Source organism: Daktulosphaira vitifoliae, unplaced genomic scaffold, assembly GCF_025091365.1.
Source record: "Daktulosphaira vitifoliae isolate Bord-2020 unplaced genomic scaffold, ASM2509136v1 Scaffold_1, whole genome shotgun sequence".
Taxonomy (NCBI): Eukaryota; Metazoa; Arthropoda; class Insecta; order Hemiptera; family Phylloxeridae; genus Daktulosphaira; species Daktulosphaira vitifoliae.
In genome coordinates, this window is record NW_026099572.1 from 24,463,412 (window position 1) to 24,489,517 (window position 26,106).

Below are 26,106 nucleotides of genomic sequence, written 5' to 3' on the forward strand. Positions count from 1 at the left end.
AAACACATTTTAGTAAAACCAATACCTTCTCAGCTTCGCATCAAAGCTAAAATAAGTTTTTTTTTTAAATTGTTTTTGTTCTTTTTACATAAAAATGAACTCGTTTATGATAATGTTATGTTTTTATGTGTTCGTCCATGGAAGTAGATCTTTCCAAACACTGAATAGAATAATGTTTATCAAACGTAAAAAGAAACCATTTAGGTAAACTATACTAAACATCTTAATTTAATTTTGAAATTTTATTATTACTATTTTTTTAATAAAAGACTAGCTCATTTTATTAAATGTATATAATGTATACCTAATAAATGTATATAATAAGCCGAAAAAGTTATCACTAAATTAACAACCAATAATAAAATGTTAATTTTTATGAAAGCCTGAGAAAGTATTTATTTTATGTGTTATTATATAAAAGTTCATTTTAAAATGGAGGAAATTTAATAAAATATCAGGATTAATTCGTTAAAATATAAAATTAAGTTAAATAACTTGTTAATTTTTGAGTAATTTAACTTTTAACTTAGTTTTTTTTTTTAATTTAATAAGTAAACTTGAAGATATTATTGAAGAGCGTCTTCTATTATTGTAGAAGACTTAGGAAAATATTCTAATCAATAATATTTGAGAGTATAATAATTAAGAAAAATTAATTTTTAAGTTATTTTTTACTTAACGAAGTAAAAAATACATATTTTTTACTTAACGAAGTAAAAAATACATATTTTTGTTAACTTTTAACTTATTTTAATCTTTCTGAAATTAACATAACGAGTTAAAAAAATTTGTTACTTTGTCCAGTTTTGCAGAATATATCATTAACTTCTTCAAAATTTGTATTTTCATTTCGTCTATAGGAAAAACCTTTAATATATTCTTACTAAGAGAAAGCCCAAACCATGTGGATGGGTTAAGAGCAAAAATAAATTCAAAGTATATATATATAAATTTACGAGATTATTTTCCTTGAAAAATGGTCCATTGTTTAACTTTTTTATAAATTATAAAACATTTCTAGCCACTATACAAAATATTTTACTTTCTTTATTAAACCTTTCAAAAACATAATGAGTATATTAAAAGTTCAATGTTTATTAAAGTTAATTTAGAAAAGGTAAAAAATAAAATTTTAATTACAGTATAATTTTTTTCTAATTTATTATTTATAAAGAAAAACAAAACATCTTGAGTTAAATGTACATATATTTTAAAATAAATGTACATCTATACAAGTTTTTCTATATTCAAATCAACATTTGATCTTTTACTATTGAAATAAACTTAAAATTTACAAATAAATACACCAGTTTAGTTCTATAGTTATCATAGTTCAAAAAGAAATTTAGTTACATGTTCAGTTCATAAAGTATAATAAACTAACATTTAGGTAAAAATCATTCATTTGCATGTTTTTTATTATTATGTACAAGTATATAAACTGTTTTGGTAAAACACAATGGTTGAGCCATGCAAGAATAACAAATTAAATTAGATACTCAAGTATTCCAGATTCAACCTTAGGTCTATTTTCACGTTGGAACTGGAATTCACTTTTGATTTGCTCACAAATATCATAAAGTGATCTTTTTCTATGTCTTTTTTTTCTTCACACCTATGTGGCGTATTCATTGTAAACCATTGCTGAACAAATTAATATCCACATAAAAACTAAAAATATGCCCGTCTATTGTAAAAAAAAAAAAATTTAATTAATCGATATCATACATATTTATTCACAAACAAGGGCGGATTAGTGTTGAAAGTGGTATAGATTATTATTAAAATTGGTGCACAATGTCATTTTTAGACTTAATTAGATTTACTAATTTTATTTTTATTAATACAAGAAGATAGAATTTTATACTTATTAATTATTATAAATTTATCGAAAATCACTAAATAAAGCAATCATCTTCTAATTTAATGTATTAATCCACCTTGTTTTTCAATTATATTGTAAAGATTATTCGTACTCGTTTGGTTAGAATAAATTTGTTGAAACACATCAGTGACATGAAACCAATTGTGCTGAACATAACAGCAAGCGCACTATCATCAAGACCCCTTGAATGAACTCTTATTGAAGCATTTAAACCTTTTTTGTGAAATACCATTGCTTTTATGAACCATGGTAGACCAAGACATATTAAAACGTCAAATGTAGATGAACTTAATGCTGTGCATAAAGCCATAGTTCCCTGACCTTTAAAAATATGAGTACATTAAATAAATAATAATGTATAATGTATAAATACATTTATACATGTGCTACTTATATGCATTCTGTCAATAAATAGTATCTTTAATTCGTACCTTGTTTAGCTACCGCAATACTAGAGACCATTTCAGGTACACTCATACCAATTCCAAGTAATGTTAAGCCCATAACAGATTCCGGTATAGAAAATTCATTTCCTAATATGATAATTATATCATTATTTGGCTTTCATGAAAGAACATTCAATTTACTTTCAAGATATTTAATTAATATAAAAATAAAAATTAGCTGTTACGCTTGTATTTATTTTTTTATGTAGCATAATATTGAATAAATAGTTACTATATTCATAACAACAAATTCATGTTTCAAAATATAATTAAAAAAAAAAAATAAAAACAGAATCGTCTGTTCATACTTTTTGGAGAAATAATTTTGTATTAGGCAGATGATAAATGGTTCAAATTTAAGTAACACTGCCAAAATGTTATTTCCCAGTAATAAATATATAATGGTATAAGAGTTATAGCTAGTTTTAATAATAAAAATATGTTTACCTATTATGGTTATTAACTCTACTACTACAAATGATCCACATCCTATCCAAAATATACACATAAACATTGTGATAGGTACCCAAAATACCCTATCATGACTATTACAACTAGGGACTGTTATTTTTAATACTAAAACTATAGGCCAAACGACTATTTCTTTCACAGTTAATAAATATTCATAAATCGAATCACTCCACTTGGGAATAATGATTTGTTCGTGAACTAAAAAACCATTAGCTTCAATTCCTGGAAAAATTCAGATTATTATAAGTTATAATATTTAAATAATTATTTAAATATATTTTACCATTTAGTGGAAGAATAGGTCGTTGTTCGTTGCTACTTTCAATATTATTTTCATGGCGTAATGAGAACTTCTTGAAAAATTTACTTAAAGAGGTACTATAAGAAAGAACTATTGGGAGTTGTAGATTGTTAATTATACAATTGTTTAATGATGTAGATAACTTACTTAATAAGTATAAAATATACACGATAATTAGTGTCAATGCTTCGTATCCATAAACTTTACTATCGGCTAAGGACCAAACTAATAATGAAATAGTTAACAGGTATACGAGGATATCACGTGTTATTGGCCAATATTCTAAATGTATTGTCTATGAAACACAAAAATAACTATATAAACGAAAAAATAAATATTTCATTATGTAAAAAATTTGATGAAAAATATATTAATTTTAATTCGTTTAATTTATATTTTTTCTCAATCTTCAAATATAATTTTATATAAAAAAAACATAATTTTTTTTTAATTTTTAGGGGGCTATGCCCCCTAATAATTTCGAATGAAAGAATTTTGAATGTTCCTTGTGTATATTTGTACTCGGTAAAATTAAATACAGAATGGGAAATTTGAAATAACTTCAGATAACTAACATTTATTTTTTTCAGTTTACTTGAAAGTTTATAAAAATGTATTTAAGATGTATTCAAATAAATATAATTACGGGCTCATAAATATTATAAACCAAATTTTTGATTTTGTATTCGTATTGATTTTATTTTTATTTAATTTAAGAGAACTCTAACTTTGTAAATCTGTGTCCCATTACATGCATTTGTGTCAAAATCTTGTTTTTATATAAGATACAGAATGTAGCTTAACTTTTACATAACTCGCATATATTATTCAAATACAAAACAAAAAAACTTACTTTATGTTGAGACATCAGTACACAAAGCCCAGGAACTAACAGTAAATTAAATAAACCAGTCCCAACTACTGTTCCAATCCCTACATCTCCTTCAGTTGCAAAAAAAGTTGCCAAAATATTGACAAATAACTCAGGACAAGCAACTGCTGCAGCCATTACAGACGCCCCAGCAACATCTTGACTCAATTTCATTCCTAAATTTAAGAAGTATTATATAAATATTTTACAAAACATTGATTAAAAAATAAGATTTGAAACGTAAGTATAGTGAAACCTCCTTTCAACTCTCTATTAAACGAAATTCCCTCCGAAAAAAAATTTAGCCGCAGGGACTCCATTATAAGAAGATCCAAAAGTATTTTAATTTATAAATATTTGCGATTCTTCACGAGAAGTAATAGATTAGTAATATGCCTATATTTATATGAATTACAATCGATCAACGGCAATACAAAACTCAAAGAAAATAATGCATTAAATGTTAAGGTCAAAGTCGACATCTATGATTCAAATCCGTAGTTGTACTTCGTTAAACAATACTTATCAATAACCATCAAGTTATGAAATGGACCTATTAATTTTAAGTCAAACAATAAATCGAGTCGTAAAGTAGCTATCAGATGAGGTTAGCAAACAAATGTAAATATTAAATAAAATATTAAAAATTTAATGTTTTTTCCATGTGCAATGGAATTTGTAAACTTTATATGACTATCAAATAAAAATGAATAACATTTATTTTTTGTATTGAACAATAACAAATTCCCATTTATATCATTTATTTAAATGAATCTTAACACATCGCTATAATTATACCATCCTTTATAATTAGTAAATAATTGTTGATTTTAATAACTGCATTGGAGTTTCTTCTTTTATATACGGATACTTACATATAAATAATAAAAACTATTTTTGATTTTAAATATTAATAATTATTGTCCTGACCTTGATTAATTAATCAAAATTGGTGAATCAAGAGACTCATAAAATTGTAACAATTGTACTTAATTTGATAGTTCAGACACAGATTCAGATTACTTACTCGTTGAAATTATATGAACGCATGGTACTAAATGACGATTACATATAACACCTAGAAATAAGAACAAGTATAAGGATACCACAGAAGTCACAGATATTGTTAAGGTTTGTTCTTCAAAGATGAATATATCTTCAAAAAATGATGTTTTATTGGTATCATCTATGTTATTTTTTGATAGCAGTACTCTACTAATATATCTGACATCTGAAAACAATAAATTAATAGTAACTATTGTTTATCACGTATGTAGGTGTTACTGACATTTATTTATATAGAAGCAGATAACGTTAACGGTTGTTAATAAATATATAAAGATATATCTTACTAGGCTCACTTAATATTTGCGTTTTTAAGTAATAAAACGTAATCACAAACATCATTATAAATGCAAAGCATATTTTTTCTTTTGAGAACTGAATTGGGACTAAATACTTGATATTGCTCTTTATCATATTTCATCCCGTTTGAAACTATACAAAAAAACAGTCCAAGATTATATTAATATGTAATAAATATTATTAACAATTTAATTCCAACGTTTTATTAAAAAAAATACACGCCTTTCGTGTAGGGCTATTATTTTAATACTTATTTGGTGAGCATAGATATCGCATAAGTCATTATGTATTTAACGATGAATGGCGGCGGTGAAAATACTCAAATTTTAGGTGCCAAAAATAATAACAAAGTATTTTAGGTACACAAATGGATATCTTGCATACTGAAAATGAAGCTCCCTGGTTCTTTGAAAGAAATATGAGTTAAGCGTAACTATTTATTATAAAGCAAAAAAAAAAAACGATAGTTTTAGACGAATACTATGAAATTTTGTTTTAATTAAAATGACAATTAACTTATAATAAGCTTGCAATTTAACAACTTTTTAACATTATATACTTGACTATAACTTAATTTATAAGAATTGCAATACTAATAAAATTAAAGAACGTCGAAGATGACTGTATTTATAACTGAAAAAGCTACTAGCAAAGTAATTGGACGACTAGAATCCCTATAACAACATGAATGGGATAATGCTTCCAGTTCAAACAAATTTAAAAAAATTAAAAAGAATAAAAAAACTTAACTATTACAAATATAAATCGTAGAAATCAAACAGCTAATAACCGAGCCAGAATAGGACACTCCCAATTGACCCACTCATATCTCATCAGATATGAACCACAACAATATGCGATAGATGTCAGATGCGTCTAACACACAATACAACACAATATTATATAATACAACACACCTATTGTTGGTTTTATATTACTAATTTTTAAAATCGTTTGTTTTATTAATATTAGAACAATTATTTTTATTATTTCTTTTAATATCAAAAAAATTATGATGTGAATAAATTAATATTATTAAAATAACACCTTTTTTTTAACATATAGTGTAATGTACTGTAACTTTATTTTTAACAGATACTAGTCAACAGAAGCAAAGTCAAAATTTCCTAATGGAAGGGCATAACCAGATAAATTTCTATTTAACCTATATTTTGGATTTTTTTGTTAAGTTTCACTTCATTTTGGACAAATATTAGAGTAACTGGAGGGATATAACTCCCGTGACCCACCTAACTATACCATTGTTAAATTATGGTTACATGTACGTGGATATATAGTTTAGGTTTTTGTGCCTTAAAAAATAATTTCAGTTTGATTAATTTACCTTTACTAAAATAATAATTTAATGAATATATTTACCAACAAAATTAATTTTGCTTATAATTTTTTAATTGGGGGTTTTATTAAAAACATACTATTGTATTACACGCAAGATTAATTATGATTTTAGATACTCTAATATATTAGTTATAAAAATACTCTTTACGGTAAAATTATTGTAATTTAAAAAATGAATAAAAATGTTTGAGAATAATGTAGTAATTATTACATATTTTAGATTATTATAATTATACGTTCCCTTAAATTATGAAGTAAGTGATCTAAGTTTGTTTGTTATCTATTTTAAAATGATAAGTAGTTTGATTGTAATGAATTTAAATAATTAAGTTTTAATGTGCTGTAAAAATATATAGTCAATGTTCGCAATTTTAAGCTTAAATGACTTTACTTTTACATAAACTGATTTAAAAATAAATAAAAAAGAAATGTGAATATAAAAATTTTATACTAATCAACCAATTTAAACATTTTAACTATGATATCAGCACAATACACATCAATAAATTAAATCATGAAAACAGGCCGATTAAATTTCATAATCTAAAACCTATTTTAAATATAATGAAAAAGCTTACCAGTTTATGAACAAAAAGTTATACAAAATCGAATATTTTGATTCTTTGTGTTGATTGTAACTGATTTAATTTATCTTAATAGCGCCACAAAACTGTAACATCCAATGATCCACCACAATACTATTATATTACGTCACATTCGATAATGAATCATGAAATTACAATCATTGCTTATCTGTTTTGTAAACAAATCGATGGGAATTTATAAATTATAACGTCAACACTACTTTTTTTTAAATTGAACTTAAATTAAAATAAAGGAGAATAATTTTACGTGAATGGGCAGCACATGTTACTTGATATTTCGATTGAAGATTAATGTGAATATGCCTTACAATACGATAAGAACTACTAANAATTTTACGTGAATGGGCAGCACATGTTACTTGATATTTCGATTGAAGATTAATGTGAATATGCCTTACAATACGATAAGAACAACTACTAGTACATTCAAATTGATACATTGACGTGATCATTTACTTTATTTATAATCAATAGATTAACGAAAAATAGGTTTTGTTGTAACTTTAAAACTCTGATAAAACAATATAATAAGTCTTCTAGACGTATCAAAAATAATACATTATTTTGGATGTGCATTATTAAGTTTTTAATAAGCAATATTTTAACACTATAAATATACGTGTCCAACTGCACATATTTAATCAGTAATAATGTTTAATTATCAGTTTTTATTAAATTTTTTCTTGACAAACAGTTTTAGTATTTACTAATGAATATAAATTCATATTTTATCCAAATTAATAACCTATGTCTGACCTATATCTAAAATGTTAAATTTCAGGATTTATTAAGACATTCTAAATACTCTACAACAAATAAGTATACAATGTTTGTTCAATACCTTTTTCTTTAATAATTATTCTCTATAAAAAATATTAAGGTTTTTAGAATTTTTAGGTAGGGTAACGGGACAAGTTGTTGGCATATTGAACAGTTTTTAGCAATTGTTTTTGATGCTCATCATAGACACTATACCTATTATATACTACATACTTAACATACAATTTAATACAGTGTTCGGTAAATATTGAAAAACAAATTTTTGGTTTTTTTAGTTAAACAAATTTTTTGATTTATTTAAAAGTATTTTAAATTATTTCTAATAAAAACCTTTTTATAATATTTTAAATACCAATTATATTTTGGGTAATTATAATAATTCAGTTTTAGTGCTAAAAAATGTATAAATAATATGAAACAATTTGCTAGTGCTCGAAGTCGTACAATTACGAAATTTAGCATTATTATTAATAAAATACGTCAAGTAAAATTTATAGTGACCAATGATATTTTTGTGCATATTGGCACATTTATACCAGCCATGTAGTTTGATATTTTATCGAATTATCATAAACAATGAACAGTGACTGTTTTTCTGCTTATTGTCTTTTTATTATAGATAGAATATAAATTCACTGCATAAGTTTTGATTGATATTATAGTTCATCTAATTGTTAGGTTAAATCAATAATAAAAAAAAAAATTTTCCTATTTAAAATTAAATATTTTTACAGTATTACGTTAATTATGTGAAATTTATGAATTGTTAGTTTAAAAATAAACAAAAAAAATTTGAATTTTTAGGTAGCTTTTCGTATTGATGTTAAATTATAAAATGTCGTGGTAAGTATTTTTTATTAATCATAAAATATTAAGAGGTGTAATTTAAATAAAAAAAGACTTTATCATAATCAATATCAAATAATATATGATTAAATTTTGTTTTAATATTTCCTTTGAATTTGTTTATTGAATAAGATTATTTACCAAGTTCATAAAGAAAAATATTGTATAAATAAATATATTATATTGATTGATTTTATATTTTAATTTAGTGTAACTTCGTTTTCTATTTTTGTATTCAGAACTTAATTTAGTTATAGGCGAATATTTTATCATAAATACGAGGAATAAAATGCAACTATATAATAAGTAAAAAATAATTTTATTGGTTTTCACAAAATAAAGATTTTTTCTTTCCTTTTAATACATCATTAATTTTTTAGACATCAATTTTTGAATTTTGAAATATGAACAAAAAAAAAATAGATATTCAATTTCTTTTTATAAGGTCCTTTGGAAACATCGCAAATCCCTTATATGAATTAAATTATACAATTGTTAACTTGATAAGGATCATCGAATAACATAGTATGTAAAAAATGATATTTTAAGATTTATCATTAAATTTTATTCCAATATTATTTGTAAAATGCTGTATTAGTATTGTAATATTTATATATTTATCACTACAATTTAAATTATACTTTAAATAAATTTAAAGTAAGTATACGATTTAATTAAAACAATTTTACAAAATTCAGTTGTCAAATAGATATTTTGAATTGAAATTTAATATGATATTTTAAAAACAAATATTATGCAATTTTTAAATTAATTTTAATAATTTTATGAATAGAAAAATTGGCAATAAAATTAAATGTCAGGTATAAATACAGAGTGCAATAGATCTAATTGATTTGTTGCACTTCCAAAAGTATAATGCAATTAACATTACATTATAATTTTTTTTCTTAATAATTTCTGTATTCTTAGACTACGTTAAAATCAAATTTTAGCTTCGATGCGAAGCTGAGAAGGTATTGGTTTTACTAAGATGTGTTTATTTTTATTTTTATTTTTTTTTTGTGTCTGTTACCACTTTTTCTCAGCTCTCACCGAACCGATTTCTTTCAATGATACGTCAAAAGATCACAAATCGTATCTAGTCGAAGACATTACCCTCAAAAATTGAAAAAAATTCCCTCGTTCCCCGTAAATGGGGGAAACCTCCAAAAAAATTACAAATTTAAAAATCGCTAATTTTCGAAATTTTTTCAATTTTTTTTACTTAAAAGTGCCATAATTTTTTTAAAAATAACCTAATCAATATAATTCTTTTTTTTATAGATGCATATCATTACCTTTCATTTGGTATATATTTTTTTTATATGTGACCCTTTACTTGCCCACAGGGGGGGATTTAAAATGACAACTTTTCCACAAAAAATTATTTTTTTCAACTTGATTTTTGAAAATGGTCCAGGAGGTCTGACACTTTTATATATATATATTAAATTAAAGCTAATGTAATGTTCTTTATTATGCAAAAAAAAACTTTCGGGCTTTATTTTATCTTCACAGTTAAAATGACTACCAAATGCTATTTTTGTGTGAAAATTTTCGATTTTGTATTTTACATTTTTAATTTTATTATGCTATAAATATTTGAAAAATGTATGGATCACTACAATTTTTTCATGAGGAGTAGTATTTATATACATCTTTCATTTGACATACTGTTTTTTTAAATCGGACCATTTTCCTATATACGAGGGGGGTTCAAATCTAAAAAATACATGTAGAAAGTAGAACTTTTTCAACTTAAATTTTGAAAGTGTTCCGGAAAGTCTGACACTTTTATATATATCTTAAGTTAAAGCTAATGTAATGTACTTTATTATGCAAAAAAAAATGTGGGACTTTATTTTGTCTTCACGGTGAAAATAGCTACCGAATGCTATTATTGTATGAAAATTCTCGATTTTATTTTTTACATTTTTAACTTTATAATGATATAACTTATTGAAAAGTGTATGGATCAACATAATTTTTTTATGAGAAATAATATTTTTTAATAATCCCTTTTTCATTCGACATACTTTATCTGAATCAGGATATTAATAACGAACTAGCAGATCATGTTGCTTTTGGTATAATCCATCAATTTTTTAAAATTAAATACTATCTAAAGATTTGCATCGAAGCGTTTTTTTTGATAGTGATTTAAATCACTGTCAGATATCAGAATACTTGATCCAACTATGCCAAGTCACCACTGTGCCGCGATCCCCCTGTGCTAGGTTTTTTTTATTTCTAGTTTTTATCAAAAAAAAATGTTGATTTTTTTTTAGTTTTTAATTTTTTCAACGTTTTAAATTATTGAGTGTTAAGTAGTATTTTTATAAAAATGGATCGATAACAATTTTAGGACTATTAATTATTGAGTAAATAGCATTTTTCATCCAAAAATTGTCAAACTGAAGTTACAAAATTTCCATTTAGTTTAAATGTAAATGTAAATTTAGCAGAATATCAAACTTATAATAGTGAACTTATAGTAAGTCGTTTACGATTTGACCTTTTTTATTAATATTATTGATAAAAAAAAGTGCGGTCAAATGGCTAGACATGGACAAGCCGTTTCTATATCAATTGTATTAAGATCGACTTTTTAAAAAATGCTTTAAAGTAGTTATATTCTTTTTGGAAGTTAATTAATATTTATACAGAATAATTTCTTAACAAAATCTCACGAAATATGTTTTAATAATATTATAGCTAATCATTATATTCTTTTAATGACAATTTTTTTTTGTTATCATATATTAATAATATAGCCATTTTTTTGCTGAAATAATTGTAACTCTATGGAATATATTTCATTCTATGTAAATTGAAAAAATATTTATTTTCAGTACAAAAGATCTTTAACTAACATTTTAACTTCATACTTATTTTAAAGTTATTTAATTTTTTAATTCAATAAATTCGTTACATTTTTTTGATTCTTACACCTCGATGAGTTAATAATTAGGGATCACTACCATTTTATTGAGACCTCAAGGTTTTTTTTATTTTAATTATATAATTTTTGGTTTTTATTTATGTATTAATTCTTAATTGATACGTTAAAAATATAAAAGAACTAAAATGATCATAATGTTTTATTTTTATGATTTTTAAAACCTTTTAATTATTACAGGGTCTGAACATTAAATTTTCAACAGAAAATGGTTTTAACTACATCATTAAGCATTTTAAGCAAATCGTTTAAAGTTCGCAACGATAAACCAAAAATCGATCACCATATATTTCAATGTCACTATAAATTAACAACTAATATATTGTTCACATTTTGTATTTTAGTTACAGCTAACAGCTTAATAGGTTTGTTAACTTATGTAATACAGTAGTATTCATATTTAAATAATTAATACTTGAACACTGCAAGAAAAATGTTATTATATGTTTAAAAAAATATATTTATGTCTTTTATTTATGAGAACCTACTATTTTAAGATCATTTCATTTTTTTTTTTATTTACTTTCATATTTCATAAAAGGTCACTTGTACTACCCCGGGACGGGTATAATATATTTATACATATATATATATATATATATAAACTTGTAGGTGGCTTTTCATTCATTTTGTTGAAATTAAATTATGGGGTACAAATCCCCACAAAAAGATATAGGAGCTTCAGTTTTTTTTTGTTATGTATTTTTAACCGATGGTGCTGTGGTAAAACTGTATTAAAATGTATTATGTCATACATAATTAAATAATACTATGCGTTTGTATTTATGAAACAATGTAAACCATACAACCGTTATAATATTTTATTAAAGTAATAATTACTTTAATTAATTATTTTAAATTATCAATTTAATCAAATGTTAGTCATATATTTTACAAATTTTTGACAGTTTTAAAATATTGTTAAAAGTAATTTATTGCAGTTTCTGTTCTATCCCGTTCTTTCATAATTAATCTCAAAAAAAAAATCTGTATCTATGCCTCTATTTTTTAAAATAATTTATTATTTTAATTAAATGCATCCATTAAATGAGCGCCTGAGTGCAATAGTGATGTAGGCCACTATTGCGCCTAGTTTTTCAAGTATAGAGTTTGCACTAGATCAACATTGATCAGAGATCAATATTGTAAAACTTAAACAATTGTTAATTAATGTATTAACAATTTATATATATTTTTTAATAATAAATGTACAAATTAATTACAGTATTACTTTAGGTGATCCGATTGAATGTTTATCAAATTTTTCTAAGAAACCCGAAATTCAAAAAGTAGTTACTAAATACTGTTGGCTTTTAAACACTTTTACTATTAATAATCATACAAAATCACAACCTATGCGAGGTCTTGGACACGTTAATGGAGATGTACGACAACATTCTTATTACCAATGGGTGCCAGTAATGTTGTTCTTCCAAGCGATTACATTCTATATACCTCATTGGATATGGAAAATACTAGAAGATGGAAAAATTCGTATGATAACCGAAGGAATCCGCGGAAGGCACATTGATGGTTTTGATAACAGAAAAATTAAATTAAATAGATTGGTAATTTTTTATTTTTCAAAATTTCGTACATATTATATATTATATATTATATATATATTATACATATTATATATATATATATATATATATAATAAAGTGACAAGATTTAATTTTTTTTAGATTGTAGCTCTAACATAGATAAATATAAAAAAATTGATTAGAGAATTAATATATAATTTTTAGAAAATGTCATTAATTCGCCATTACATTGTTAATTTTATTTTACTATTCTGTAAAGTTTGTATTTTTTCGAGTTATGTCACTATTCTTGATAGAATTTGATATTAATAAATAAAAACATAAGAAATAATTTTATCCCTATTATATTATTTTACCTTATATTTAATGCATTATTAATAGTCTTAATTTTTATTTTTTTTATTATAGATACAATACTGTCTACAAACGTTACATACGCATAATGTTTACGCATGTGGGTACTTTTTGTGTGAATTATTAAATACAGTTAATATTTTAGGAAATATTTATATAACTAACAAATTCTTAGGAAGTACGTTCCTATTGTATGGCTATGAAGTAACCATGTTTTATATTAATCATAAAACAAAATCTTTTGGATATAGTAATCCTATGGAAGTTGTATTTCCTAAAATAACAAAATGTATTTTTTACAAGTATGGACCATCTGGCAGTATTCAAGACATAGATGTAATGTGTATTTTGTCTCAAAATAATATTAATGAAAAAATTTACTTTTTTCTATGGTTTTGGTTCATAATAGTAGGCATTCTATCAATTTATGCTGTGTTGTATAGACTGGTTTACATAACACAATCGTTTATATGGAAAAATAAAATAGTGAAAATAGCAACGACTTCAAATAATAAAGATTCACAAAAAATGTTCATAAAAAATCTACAAGTACATTAAAATAATATTTTCTTATATTATTTAATATAGCTGTAATTTTTACTAATAAATGTTTTTAATTTAGGTTGGTGATGTACTATTTTTAAATCTAATTGAAAAAAATATCCACTTCATGAATTTTAAAGTACTTGTGGAAGAGTTGTGGCAACAAATAAAATTAACTCATTCCAGAAAAAAATCAGATTTATAAGAGACAAAATAATTTGAAATGAAAAATGAAAACAATATGTATATTCCATAAAACAAACTGTAAATCACATTTTATCTATTAATATAAGATTAAAATAGAAAGTAGAAGTTTTATGTTTGTAAATTTAGTGGGAAATATAATTTTAAACTTTTTTCGTTTTTAACAATGAACGATTAAGAAAAACCTAGTGTCCTAAGTAAACAGGAATTCTATTATGTTAAGTCTATATTTTAGTATAAATATGGTAGTGGAATAGTTAAAATATTGGTAGAACTAATATTAAATTTTCACATAAATAAAATGACATTGACCTTATTTAACAATCTTGAATTTCATATCTTAGTGATAATAAAATGTGTTAGTACAAATTTATATATTAATTAAAAGTGCAATTTAATATATTAATAATAAAATTTCTATATGTTTTCTTAACTTAAGTGAAACGTGTAATGTATTTTTAAGAGAGCTATTAAAAGTATGATTTACGAGGTCACATTGAAAAAGTGTATGGTTAGAGATTAAAAGTTCATCAATCAACTGATAATTATACTATAATATTTAAGTTAACTTATTATTGACCTTTACAAATGAAAGTTATTCATTTATTTTAATGCATAATGTAATAATAAATGGTACGCGTGTAAAATAAAGTATTTTTATTAAAAAGAAATTGTGAATTTTTTTTACTTTGACGGCCATTTTCTCAAAGTGGATAATTTTTTAGCTTCGATGCGAAACTGAGAAGGTATTAATTTTATTATGATGTCTTATTTTATTTTTTTATTTTTGGTGTCTGTGAACATTCAATCTCAGCTCTCGCTAGACCGATTTTGATGAACAATGAATAATCATAAATCGTATCTAGTCGATGACATTACCCTTAAAAATGAAAAAATTTCCCTCGTTACCTGTAAATGGGGGAAATCCCACAAAAAAATACAAATTTAAAAATCGCTAATTTTCGACATTTTTTCAATTTTTTTACTTAAAATTGCCATAATTTTTTTAAAAATGACCAAATTAATGTAACTTTTTTTTTTTTATAAATATCTTAGGTATTTATCTATCATTTGATATATTTTTGTGAACTTTTGACCCTTTACCAGCCCACAGGAATGGTAATTTTTCACAAAAAATAAACTTTTTTAACTTAACTATTGAAAATGTTACGGAAAGACTGACACTTATATATAAACCTTAAATTAAAGCTTATGTAATGTACTTTAATTTGGAAAAGAAAAATTGACCTCTGGATTTGTCTTTATGGTGAAAATGACTACCATATTTAAAAATATGCTATTTTTGTGTTAAAATTCTTAATTTTATATACCAAAAGTAAAAGCCCAATCCAAGCTAATATCTGAGTATGCTACTGTTTAAAATATATATGCTTTAAATGTTGACTCAACTGTAAATGTTAAATGTAAATATATTTACATCATATACAATGTATATGTAATGTATGTATAGTATACATATATCCCTTTATGTCACATTTTGATACAACTACTCTGGTAGCATTTATCGTCTAAGGTATTAATTTCTGTTTCGCTCTTTTTGTTTTATTTAAAGGAGGAAAAATTAAGGTATTCAACTTGTATAATTTATATTAATTAATATTTTAGCGCCACCTTTAAGAACATACCACCTGAGGTAATTGCACACACCCTAAATACAGCTGATCTTGTTCTCTGTACGATATAAAACCTCTAATTAATGTTAACATTTTTACGTCGCATATAAATAAAAATTAATACTCCGTGAGATGTCACATATAAAAAAATAATTCTTGCATTAAACATTGCCGAAATACTATTACTATGTTTACTATTACTCTATCGAGATATAATGACTAAAACCTTTAAGATAGATAACCATAAAAGGTTATCTATACATTGAAAAAGAACTTATATTTGGAAGTATTATCTACAAAATCTTTATTTTTAAATTATTTAATCAAAAAATCGATTTACAATTAAATAATCATATCAAAATACCAAAAACATTATGTAAAATAAAATAAAAATGTATCAAGTTTTCAAATAATATTAAGAAAAACTTGTCTTAATATACATTTAAATATAATTAAATTTACCTACATTTTAGCTTCGATGCGCTAAAAGTTCCGGAAACACTGCATCCTTTAAACATATGTCAAATTAAAACTTACAATAAATACTACTAAGTTCAAAAAAAAAATTTGTCACGACGCCTACTCTTCTATAGGAAAACGGCCGTCGAATTTAACGAAACTTATAATTTTTAAGTAAAAATCACTGTTTAACATGAAATATTTTAATACTTAAAACTGCCATAATTTTGAAAAATGAACAAATTAAAATTATTATTTAGCTTCAATGCAAAGCTGAGAAGGTATTAATTTTATCATGATGTGTTTTTTTTTTTTTGTATCTATTGCCACTTTTTTCAGCTTTCACTGGATTGATTTTGTTGAACAATATTTCAAAAGATCAAAAATCATATCTAGTTGAAGACATTACCATTAAAAATTGAAAAAATTTCCCCTATTCCCCGTAAATGAGGGAAATTTCCAAAAAAATTACAATTTTTAAAATCGGTAAATTTCGTCATTTTTTTCACTTTTTTTTCTTAAAACTACCATAATTTTTTCAAAAATTAACAAATCAACTTAATTTTTTTTTAAATTGAAATTTAACATATTTTCCTTTCATTTGATATCATTTTTTTTTGAAAATCTAACACTTAACCTGCATACAAGGGGGGATTTAAAATAGCAACTTTTTTACAAAAATTAACTTTTTCAACTTTACTTTTGAAAATATTCCGGAAATACTGCATCCTTTAAACATATATCAATTAAAAAAAATTTGTCCCGACGATTTATCTTTTAAGTATATATAGAATATAGTTGCCGTAGATAAAAACATACTATTTTCATATAACAATTTTTGATTTTCGATATTATATTTTCAAGTTTAAATTGCTATAACTTTTTGAATAATGTATGTATTAAAACAAATTTTTTTTTTGTAAATAAATTATATATACTTCTTTCATTTAACATACTTTTAATTTAAATTGGACAATTTCCCTTTTTACAGGGGACTTTAAAACTTGAAACATATGTATAAAAAGTAGAGCTTTTTCAACTTAACTTTTAAGAATGTTCTGGAAATACTGCGTCTTTTATTAAACATATGTCAAATTAAATCTTACAATAAATACTTTATGTTCAAAAAAAAAAATTGTCCCGATAACTTATTTTCGCGACATAGATAGTGTTTAATTTTAAGAAATTGGTGGATTATTGAAAAGACACCTTTTATTTTATAGGAAAATGGCCGTCGAATTTCACGAAAAATTTAATTTTTACATAAAAATCATATTTTAACATGAAATATTTTAATACTTAAATTACTTACTTTTTATATTGAAATCTTAAATATTTTTCTTTCATTTGATATCATTTTATTGAAAATCTAACTTTGGACCAGCTCGCAGGGGGAATTTAAAAAACAATTTTTGCACACAAGTTAAGCTTTTTTAATGTAATTTTTAAAAATGTTCTGGAAATATTGACACTTTTATTTAATCATAGATTTAAGCTTATATTATATACTTTACTATAAAAAAAAAAATTCTTAATATACTTTCTTCTTGGTGAAAATGGCTACCATATTAAAAAATATGCTATTTTTGTGTTAAAATTCTGTGTTATGTATTTTATTTTATTTTAAAATATCTTACAAGGGGAATACACTGACTCTCATGAATATTATATAATTTAATTGACATAGAATAAAGTTATTAAGATATAAAAAGTTAAATTTATTTAAATTTTTTTGCTTTTTAAAGTCGAAAAAGTAACTTTAAAATTTGAATTAGCTTGAATTGCCAATTATATCAATCGATGCAAGCGACGAACAGTTGCCAAATTGGCAACACTTATGTCTTTCATGCTTAGGGTACAAGGTTCGAGTTCGCCTTTGGCAATTAATATTTTGCATTTTTTTTGAGTTAGAAAAAAATTTTCAAATCATTTGATATTTATCTCATTTAGATTCAATAGCTTCAATAAATATAAAGATTTCCAATCACTGAATTCTCTCCTCATGAGAAGAAGTTTCTTATTCGTATTAATATGATTTTAGTGTTTTTTTTTGTGGCTGCGATTTATATGTCAAATGATTATAATTCGTATTGAGTTGAGGATATTAGCCTCAAAAATTAAAAAAAAATCCCTTAAAATCAAATAAAAAGTACCTTAACCAGCTTTCTCCAAACAAACAATTAAAATCATTAATTTATATATTTTTAAAGTTTTTATTGTCGAATTAGATTTGATATAATAAAAGTATTCAACAACAAAAGTAAATAATTTTTTACAAAATTTTACAGTGGGTTTAAATCCCAATTAGTTAAAAATTCGTATTTTTAAACATTACTATGGCCTTTCTTGGGTAGTTTGTAATTATTTACGATTTAAATCACTATAATTGTTTTATTAAAATGAATCTGTCAATAAATATTAAACACTATTTACAGATTTGAATAGAAGTGTTTTTATGATAGAAATTTTAATCACAGTCAGGTATCATCTTATAATGTACAATCTGTTTTTTAGCTTCGATGCGAAACTGAGAAGGTATTAATTTTATTATGATGTCTTATTTTATTTTTTTATTTTTGGTGTCTGTGAACATTCAATCTCAGCTCTCGCTAGACCGATTTTGATGAACAATGAATAATCACAAATCGTATCTAGTCGATGACATTACCCTTAAAAATGAAAAAATTTCCCTCGTTACCTGTAAATGGGGGAAATCCCACAAACAACACTGATTTTCATAAATATTATACAAATCAAATTAATATAGCATAGAAAGTTAAACTTATTTAAATTTTTTTGCTTTTTTTAAGTAGAGAAAATAACTTTGAAATACGAATTAGGTTAAATTGACATTTTTTTCAGTTGATGGAAACGACGTGCGGTTGTCAAGTCGGTAAAATTTGTGTCTGATGTGCTTGGGGTTGATATGGTTCCAACCCGTGTATTGCAAGGAATTTTTTTATATATTTTTAAGTTGGAATAAATTTTCAACTCATTTGATTTTTATAAAATTTCAAGAAGCAATTTCTTATTCATATTAAAATTATTTTACTATATTTTAGGTTTTGGCTTCGATGCAAAGCTGAGAGGGTATTTTTTTGTGACTCGTTTATTTTCTCTGCTATAACTTGACCTACTTTTTTCAACGATACGTCAAATGATTACAATTTTTATCTAGTTGAAGATATTACCCTCAAAAATTGAAACAAAATTCTAATTTATCAATTAAACAGTTACTTATCTCATGTTCTCCATACAGACAATTAAAATCATTCATTTATAATGTTATCAAAATATTTATTGACGAATCAAGTTCGATATGATAGGTTTCAATTACAAAATTAAATCATTTTACTTTCTAACTTAAAAATTTTTTTACTCTATTTGTGTGTGCTACTATTAGACTATAATATTCCAAATATTTTGGTAACATGATGCTATACAAACCATTTCTAAAAAAAATGATTGTTGAAAATGATAGTTTCTCCTGAATTAACAATGGATTTTTAGATATTTTTAACAACTATTTTTTGATTAGTTATTTTAGTTAAAGTAAATCATTAAAATTAATTCAGTTCATATTTCAATTATAGAATCTTTTTAAACACCAAAAGTTACTAGGAAATGATTACTATTATTTCTAATTAAGTTATCTATTACAATAAAAATGCAAAAAAATATTGAACTTTTCTGATAAATTTACTATAAATAGTTATTATAAAATTTCCTGACTGCATATTAATCTTAACGATACAATTTTTTTAATTTCCATAAAATTTAATTATATCAATTTCAAACTTGCAAATTTAATAGGACAATTATTTTTTATTTATATATGTTTAGTAATTTCTGTATATTAATTTTTTTATAATAATATTTAATAAATTATTCAACACTATTTTAAATTTTATATGTGTTTTGTTATATCTGAAATGATATAAGGAAAATACCCTTCTTCTTTGAGTGCCGTATACGTTAACGAACGTTAGCAATCATGTTAGTCATTTGGTCTCTATCAACGCCTGCTCTAAATAGAGAGCTCGTAGATATATTGAACTATTTTTGGAGGTTGTCCATCCAAGAAATTTGAGGTCTTTCATGTTTCCTTCTTCCAACTATTTTACCTTGGATTATTAATTGTAGTAGATTATATTTTTCTAGATGTCGCATAAAATATCCCAGGTATTGAAGTTTACGCGTTTTTATTGTTGTCACTAATTCCAGATCCTTGTTCATTCTTTCTAATACTGTGACATTCGTTATATGATCGCACTAACTAATTTTTAATATTCTGCGGTATATCCACATCTCGAACGCTTGGATTCGGTTGATCGAAACTTTGGATAGAGTCTAAGTCTCTGCTCCATAAAAAAGTACGGTAAATACATAGCAACGAATCATTCTAATTCGGAGATTCATGCTTAGTTGATGGTTATAGAATATACTTCTCATTTTCATAAAAACCGCCCTTGCTTTCTCTATATGACATTTTATTTCGTACGAATGATTCCAGTTATCTATCAATAATTGTCCAAGATAAGTAATTTTATGTACTCTGTCTAAGGTGACATTGTTAAGTCTAAGCATATTTATCGGGCTTTTGTTCCTTATCGATTATCATATATTTGGTTTTTTGGACATTTAAATGTAGGCCTAAGTTTTCACTGGCTGTTATTACTCTATCCAATATTTTTTGTAATATCGATACTGCCAGCTATCAACACGGTGTCATCTACATATCTCAAGTTGTTTATAATTTTCCTGTTTATAACAATGCTCTCCTCTGCCTCTTCCAAGGCCTCCGACATTATTTCTTCTGAATGTAGATTGAAAAGCAATAGCGAAAGGATAACCTTGTCGAACTCCTCTTCGAATTTTAAATTTTAAAGTTAGAAAGTGTGTTATTTATTTTAATATTATCTTGCTGATGCCAATACAAATTTGTTATGAATTGTAGATCTTTTCCATCTATACCAATTTTTCGCAAAACTTCAAGCAGTCTTTCATGTCTTACCATGTCAAAAGCGTTCTTGAAATCGATGAAGTATAAATAAACCTTTTGGTTGATATTTCGGCATCGTTGAACAAGTATTTAGATGCTAAATAAAGCCTCTCTAGTTTCATGACCATTACGGAAGCCAAATTGTTCTTGACTCATATATTTTTTCGCTTTTTTGTAGATTCTGGTGTGAATAATTTTTAAAAATATTTTTAGTGTATGGCTTATAAGACTAAATTATTCTATATTCATTACACTTCTTTGCATTTGCCTTTTTGGGTATTGCGACAACTGTGGAGTGTAGCCAATCATTTGGTATGTAGCCTGTATCGTAGATAGCATTAAACAACTCTGTTAAGCGCGTTATGCAGATGTCTTCAGTAATTCTGTTGGTAATTCATCTGGGCCCTTTGGTTTCCTGTTTTTGAGTTGCTTATGGCTTTCTGCACTTCAATCACCAATATTGGCGGTCCGCTATCGTTAAATGTTATTTCATGCCTTTCTGGTCGTACATCGTGGAAAGTTCTTTTTTTAAGTATTGTTGCCACCTCTCGAGTTTATCCTCCAAGGTTGTCATTAAATTTCCATTCATATCTGTTAAGATGCTTTCTGGTGCTTTTGATACCATTCTGGCTGCTTCTGTAATCTTTTTATGTACATTGAAGCTATTACCCACTCTCATATAATATATGATAATATACAATATTTTCTATTTCTTTAAATTCATTTGCGAAATGTTCTTCTTTTGCAAGTCGTATTTCTCTTTTTATTTGTCTATGAATTTATTTATATTGTTGGTCATTTACATTTCTATGTTTTCTTCTTTCATTCATTAAGTTCAGAATCTTGTCAGTAATCAATGTTTTTTTCTTGGTGCTTATATTCTGTCCCAATTTACTTTTGGCTATTTCTGTAAAGGACTTTTCAAAGGATTGCCATGTTTTTTCAATATTGACTTCCAATTTTCCGTTTACTGTATTAATTTGTGACCATTCTATTTTATTTTCAATATCTGTCATTAGTTCTTCTTGTATTTTCCCATCTGTCAAGGTTTCTAAGTTAAGTTTAATTTTTCGAGTAGGTTGCTTTATCTTTTTAAGTCTAATCTTGAGTTTCGCTAGTAATAAATTATGATCTGATGGGACATCTGCTCCTGGATATGTTTGAACCGTTTGGATTGCATTCTTATATCAGTTGTTAATTAAAATGTAATCTATTTGATTCCGCACCACATGCATTTTCGTGTCAATAGGAGATTTCCAAGTGTATAATCGTCTTTTGGAGAGTTAAAAACAAGTATTCATTACTGTCAGTTTCTTTTCTATACAAAACTGGAACAGTCTTTCTCCGCGATCATTTCGTACTCCTAACCCAAACTCTCCGACTACGCCTGGAATTTTACCTTCACCAATTTTAGCGTTAAAGTCTCCCATAATTACATTAGTGTCTCTATCTTTAGTAAATTTATGTGCTTTAATAAGGTCTTCGTAGAAATCTTCTATTAATTCCTCGTCACTTTCAGCAGTCGGAGCGTAAGCTGCTATGATATTCACCTTATTTGGAACTGCTTCTAATTGTACTATTAATATTTTATCCAATATCGGTATGAATCCGCTTATGGCTCCGTTCTTCTCCGCTATAATAAACTGTGTGTTCATTTATTTGGCATTTACCCGACTTAGGCCATTTCATTTCATTTATAGTGAGTATAGAGATGTTAAGTTGAATCATCTCGTTAATATATTGTGAATTATTCGGTCTTCAAACATACTTCTAACATTCCATGTGCCCACTCTTCTTACATTGCTGGTATTGTAAGGATTTCGCTAGTTGATGACCGCAGAAGCCCCTCTTCTACTTGCACTGCCGAATCTGGAATTCCGACATACACGTGATTAGTAGTAACGTTTTTATCTATATAACTGTTTGCTAACATGATTTTAACTAGGGAATTTTATGTAGTGGTTTCCCGTTGCCTTCTTCAACGTGATATTACTTCTGAGAAGCAACGTGAATAATCACGCCGAACTATCAATATTTGATTTACGCCGTGACATTCTAGTGAAGTCGTCGCTGTCCAACCACACTCTCTATTTGGTCCACAAGTGTTTATTGGTTATTGACAACTATACTATCTAATATCTAATGGACATTTGTGATGGAATTGAGATTCTCCTGCCTACAAGAATCGTCTTCCTGGAACTTTCCGCCAGTAGGAGCTCGGGGCCCCGGGTTCGCTATACCCATAGTATAAAATACTTCCCCTGAGGGTAAGGAAATTACTACAGAAGTATAAACTTTCAGTGAAATTGATTATTGATTATAATCTTTTCATTATTATAAAATAATAAATAATAATACAAACAGATTATACACAATACATTAATGAGTGAATGAAATTCACTCATATACATATTGAATATACATATTCATTCATATACATATGAATGAATATGTAATATTTACCAATTATTACGATTTAAATTGTATTTTGATTAATTATAATTAATTGAATTTTTATACACTACAAATAATCTACATTAATGAAAAATTATTATATGAATTCGATTTGTAGCTATATATTCATTGAATCTTATGTAAAACCTACTCAATGAATTGGATCAAATTGAATGATAATTAATAATAAATATGTATTATTTCTTTTAACTTTTCAAATCAAAGTTAAATAAAAATAATATTTCATTTATCATTAGCATAAAACCATTATCAGCCAATATGTTCTTTCTGGACAGCTATCTAGCGGAGAATGCTAACATTAAAGTGATTTAGAAGTCGGTTTGAATGACCGCTGCTTTTTCTTCATTAAATCAACCCAAAGCACCTTTATATGACTCTACGAGTTGGAAGTACAGGAACACTAATTTTTATTAAAAAAAAATATATATTACAGGGAATCTATCAATTCAGAATATTATAAGTTTTTTTGAACATAAAAAAGAGGGCATAAGTAATGAATTACATTAGTCTCGTTATACCATTCTACGATAAACTGCCGAATTTTTATTATTACCATTCAATTAACAGTCATGAGTTGACGCGCACTTCTTTTGTGATTATATACGGTAGCTAATTTAATCAACATTATTCTTGAAATTTATATTTATCATATGTAAAGATTTAAAAGCTTATTATATATTTTTATAATTTACTTAATAAACATTTATATGCATTCTGTTATTATTTATATTTTTTTATATTAATTATTTTGTGTAATTTTAATGAAATTAGAATCTTCGAATCCTTACTTTGTTAAATAATTCAAATACTTGAAACTCAATAGATGATTTATATTTTGATAGCTAACAATTACATTGTCAATTTTTCAAAATTTTACTTCAAGTTAATACGTTAAAATAAATTTTCTAAATACTCTAGAAACACATGAATTCTTACCAAGTTACCATTCAATTTACGTATATTCATCATTTTTTTATAATCTTTGCTTGTTAGAACTTTTGCTTTAGATTCTTAGTTTGGTCAATTGAATTCGCTATATATAGATCGTCATCTACGTTTACTTTTAATATTTTAAATTACTCAAATGTTTATTGTATTACATTTTTAATTTTTGATATAATTTTATATTTATATAAAATTATATGTTATATATTAATGTATCTTTTTATATGAAAGATAAATATTAGGTTTAGTAGAAAAGAAATCTATGATGTTTTTGATTTTTTAATATTCAAAATTGAACATGTTATTCAACGAGATATTATTTGAAAATAATTTGCACATTTGAATATTACATTCTTTAATACTTTGATTTTTATTTTTACTCTTATTTAAAATCATTGTAATGCGACGATATTAATAAAAAAAATTTCTTGATAAGCTTCAATTATTGATACTCATAAATCAAACCAATAATATTTTTGGTAGCTTCATAAGCATTATAAATATCTCATTATAACTTTCTCACGTTGTCTCCACCGTAGCATTATTATATTGAAAAAATATAGGGATTTTTTTGGTTATATAATCATCTAAACTAGATATAAACCATATTCCAAGACTCTCGGTGAAATTTCAATACAATTTGATGGGTCACATTAAAGTTTAATTTTTTTCAACTTTTGGGCCCAAAAATCAGTAACATTATGTAACCCCCGAAGGAATGACATGATTCTTATTATAGATATTTTTTAATCAAACAATATTTTCCTTTACAAAAATTAAAAATATTCAATAGTTTCTGAGAAAATTGGTGTCTTATCTTTAATTGATCACTCTTTAATAGTTTTGAGTTTTGACTTACATTATTTTGGCATATGGCAAGTTTTGACTTAAATATTTTATAATAAATTTCACATTAACAAACCGATTATTTATAAAACCAGTTCAAACAATGTAAATTATAAGCCTTTTAACATTCAAACAAATCTTTAAAATTTTTATTTCGATTCATCCCATCACTAGTATTAACCATGTTGAATGGTTTCTGTTAAATTAAG

At 24.9% G+C, this 26,106-nt stretch overlaps 2 protein-coding genes across 7 annotated transcripts; one reads left to right on the forward strand and one right to left on the reverse strand.

Annotated features, from left to right (window-relative positions):
* Positions 1–1,188: 1,188 nt before the first annotated feature.
* LOC126896584 (sodium/potassium/calcium exchanger 5-like) lies at positions 1,189–7,723 on the reverse strand. 4 transcript variants are annotated; one of them, XM_050669502.1, is made up of 11 exons: positions 7,641–7,723; positions 7,277–7,451; positions 5,327–5,471; positions 5,002–5,205; positions 3,957–4,150; positions 3,251–3,398; positions 3,086–3,193; positions 2,779–3,024; positions 2,317–2,418; positions 1,977–2,206; positions 1,189–1,687 (listed from the first exon to the last, which is right to left on the reverse strand). In XM_050669502.1, the coding sequence occupies exons 3-11, from the start codon at positions 5,451–5,453 to the stop codon at positions 1,616–1,618; spliced, it is 1,431 nt and encodes a 476-aa protein (XP_050525459.1). In that variant the 5' UTR covers positions 5,454–5,471; positions 7,277–7,451; positions 7,641–7,723; the 3' UTR covers positions 1,189–1,615. The 4 variants fall into 4 exon arrangements, with proteins under 4 accessions (XP_050525459.1, XP_050525460.1, XP_050525461.1 ...); XM_050669503.1 differs by lacking the exon at positions 7,641–7,723 and adding an exon at positions 7,551–7,583; XM_050669504.1 differs by lacking the exon at positions 7,641–7,723 and having other exon boundaries at positions 5,336–5,471; positions 7,277–7,600.
* A 245-nt stretch (positions 7,724–7,968) lies between these two features.
* On the forward strand, positions 7,969–14,852 carry LOC126896587 (innexin inx3-like). 3 transcript variants are annotated; one of them, XM_050669507.1, is made up of 7 exons: positions 7,970–8,131; positions 8,201–8,323; positions 8,888–8,926; positions 12,069–12,253; positions 13,125–13,456; positions 13,844–14,338; positions 14,412–14,852. In XM_050669507.1, exons 4-7 carry the CDS (start codon positions 12,097–12,099, stop codon positions 14,535–14,537), a joined length of 1,110 nt encoding a protein of 369 aa, XP_050525464.1. In that variant the 5' UTR covers positions 7,970–8,131; positions 8,201–8,323; positions 8,888–8,926; positions 12,069–12,096; the 3' UTR covers positions 14,538–14,852. The 3 variants fall into 3 exon arrangements, with proteins under 3 accessions (XP_050525466.1, XP_050525464.1, XP_050525465.1); XM_050669509.1 differs by lacking the exon at positions 8,888–8,926 and having other exon boundaries at positions 7,969–8,131; XM_050669508.1 differs by lacking the exons at positions 7,970–8,131; positions 8,201–8,323; positions 8,888–8,926 and adding an exon at positions 9,310–9,454.
* The last annotated feature ends 11,254 nt before the right edge of the window (positions 14,853–26,106 follow it).

Bases quoted from the DNA above. Each gene is read 5' to 3' on its own strand.
- LOC126896587 (XM_050669509.1), top strand. From the start codon at position 12,097: ATGGTTTTAACTACATCATTAAGCATTTTAAGCAAATCGTTTAAAGTT. The intron at 13,457-13,843 runs GTAATTTTTTAT...TTTTTATTATAG, and splicing joins AAATTAAATTAAATAGATTG to ATACAATACTGTCTACAAAC. The intron at 14,339-14,411 runs GTACATTAAAAT...TTTTTAATTTAG, and splicing joins TGTTCATAAAAAATCTACAA to GTTGGTGATGTACTATTTTT.
- LOC126896584 (XM_050669502.1), bottom strand. From the start codon at position 5,453: ATGATAAAGAGCAATATCAAGTATTTAGTCCCAATTCAGTTCTCAAAA. The intron at 4,151-5,001 runs GTAAGTAATCTG...TCTTAAATTTAG, and splicing joins CGTTCATATAATTTCAACGA to GAATGAAATTGAGTCAAGAT. The intron at 1,688-1,976 runs GTACGAATAATC...TTTTTACAATAG, and splicing joins AATTTATTCTAACCAAACGA to ACGGGCATATTTTTAGTTTT.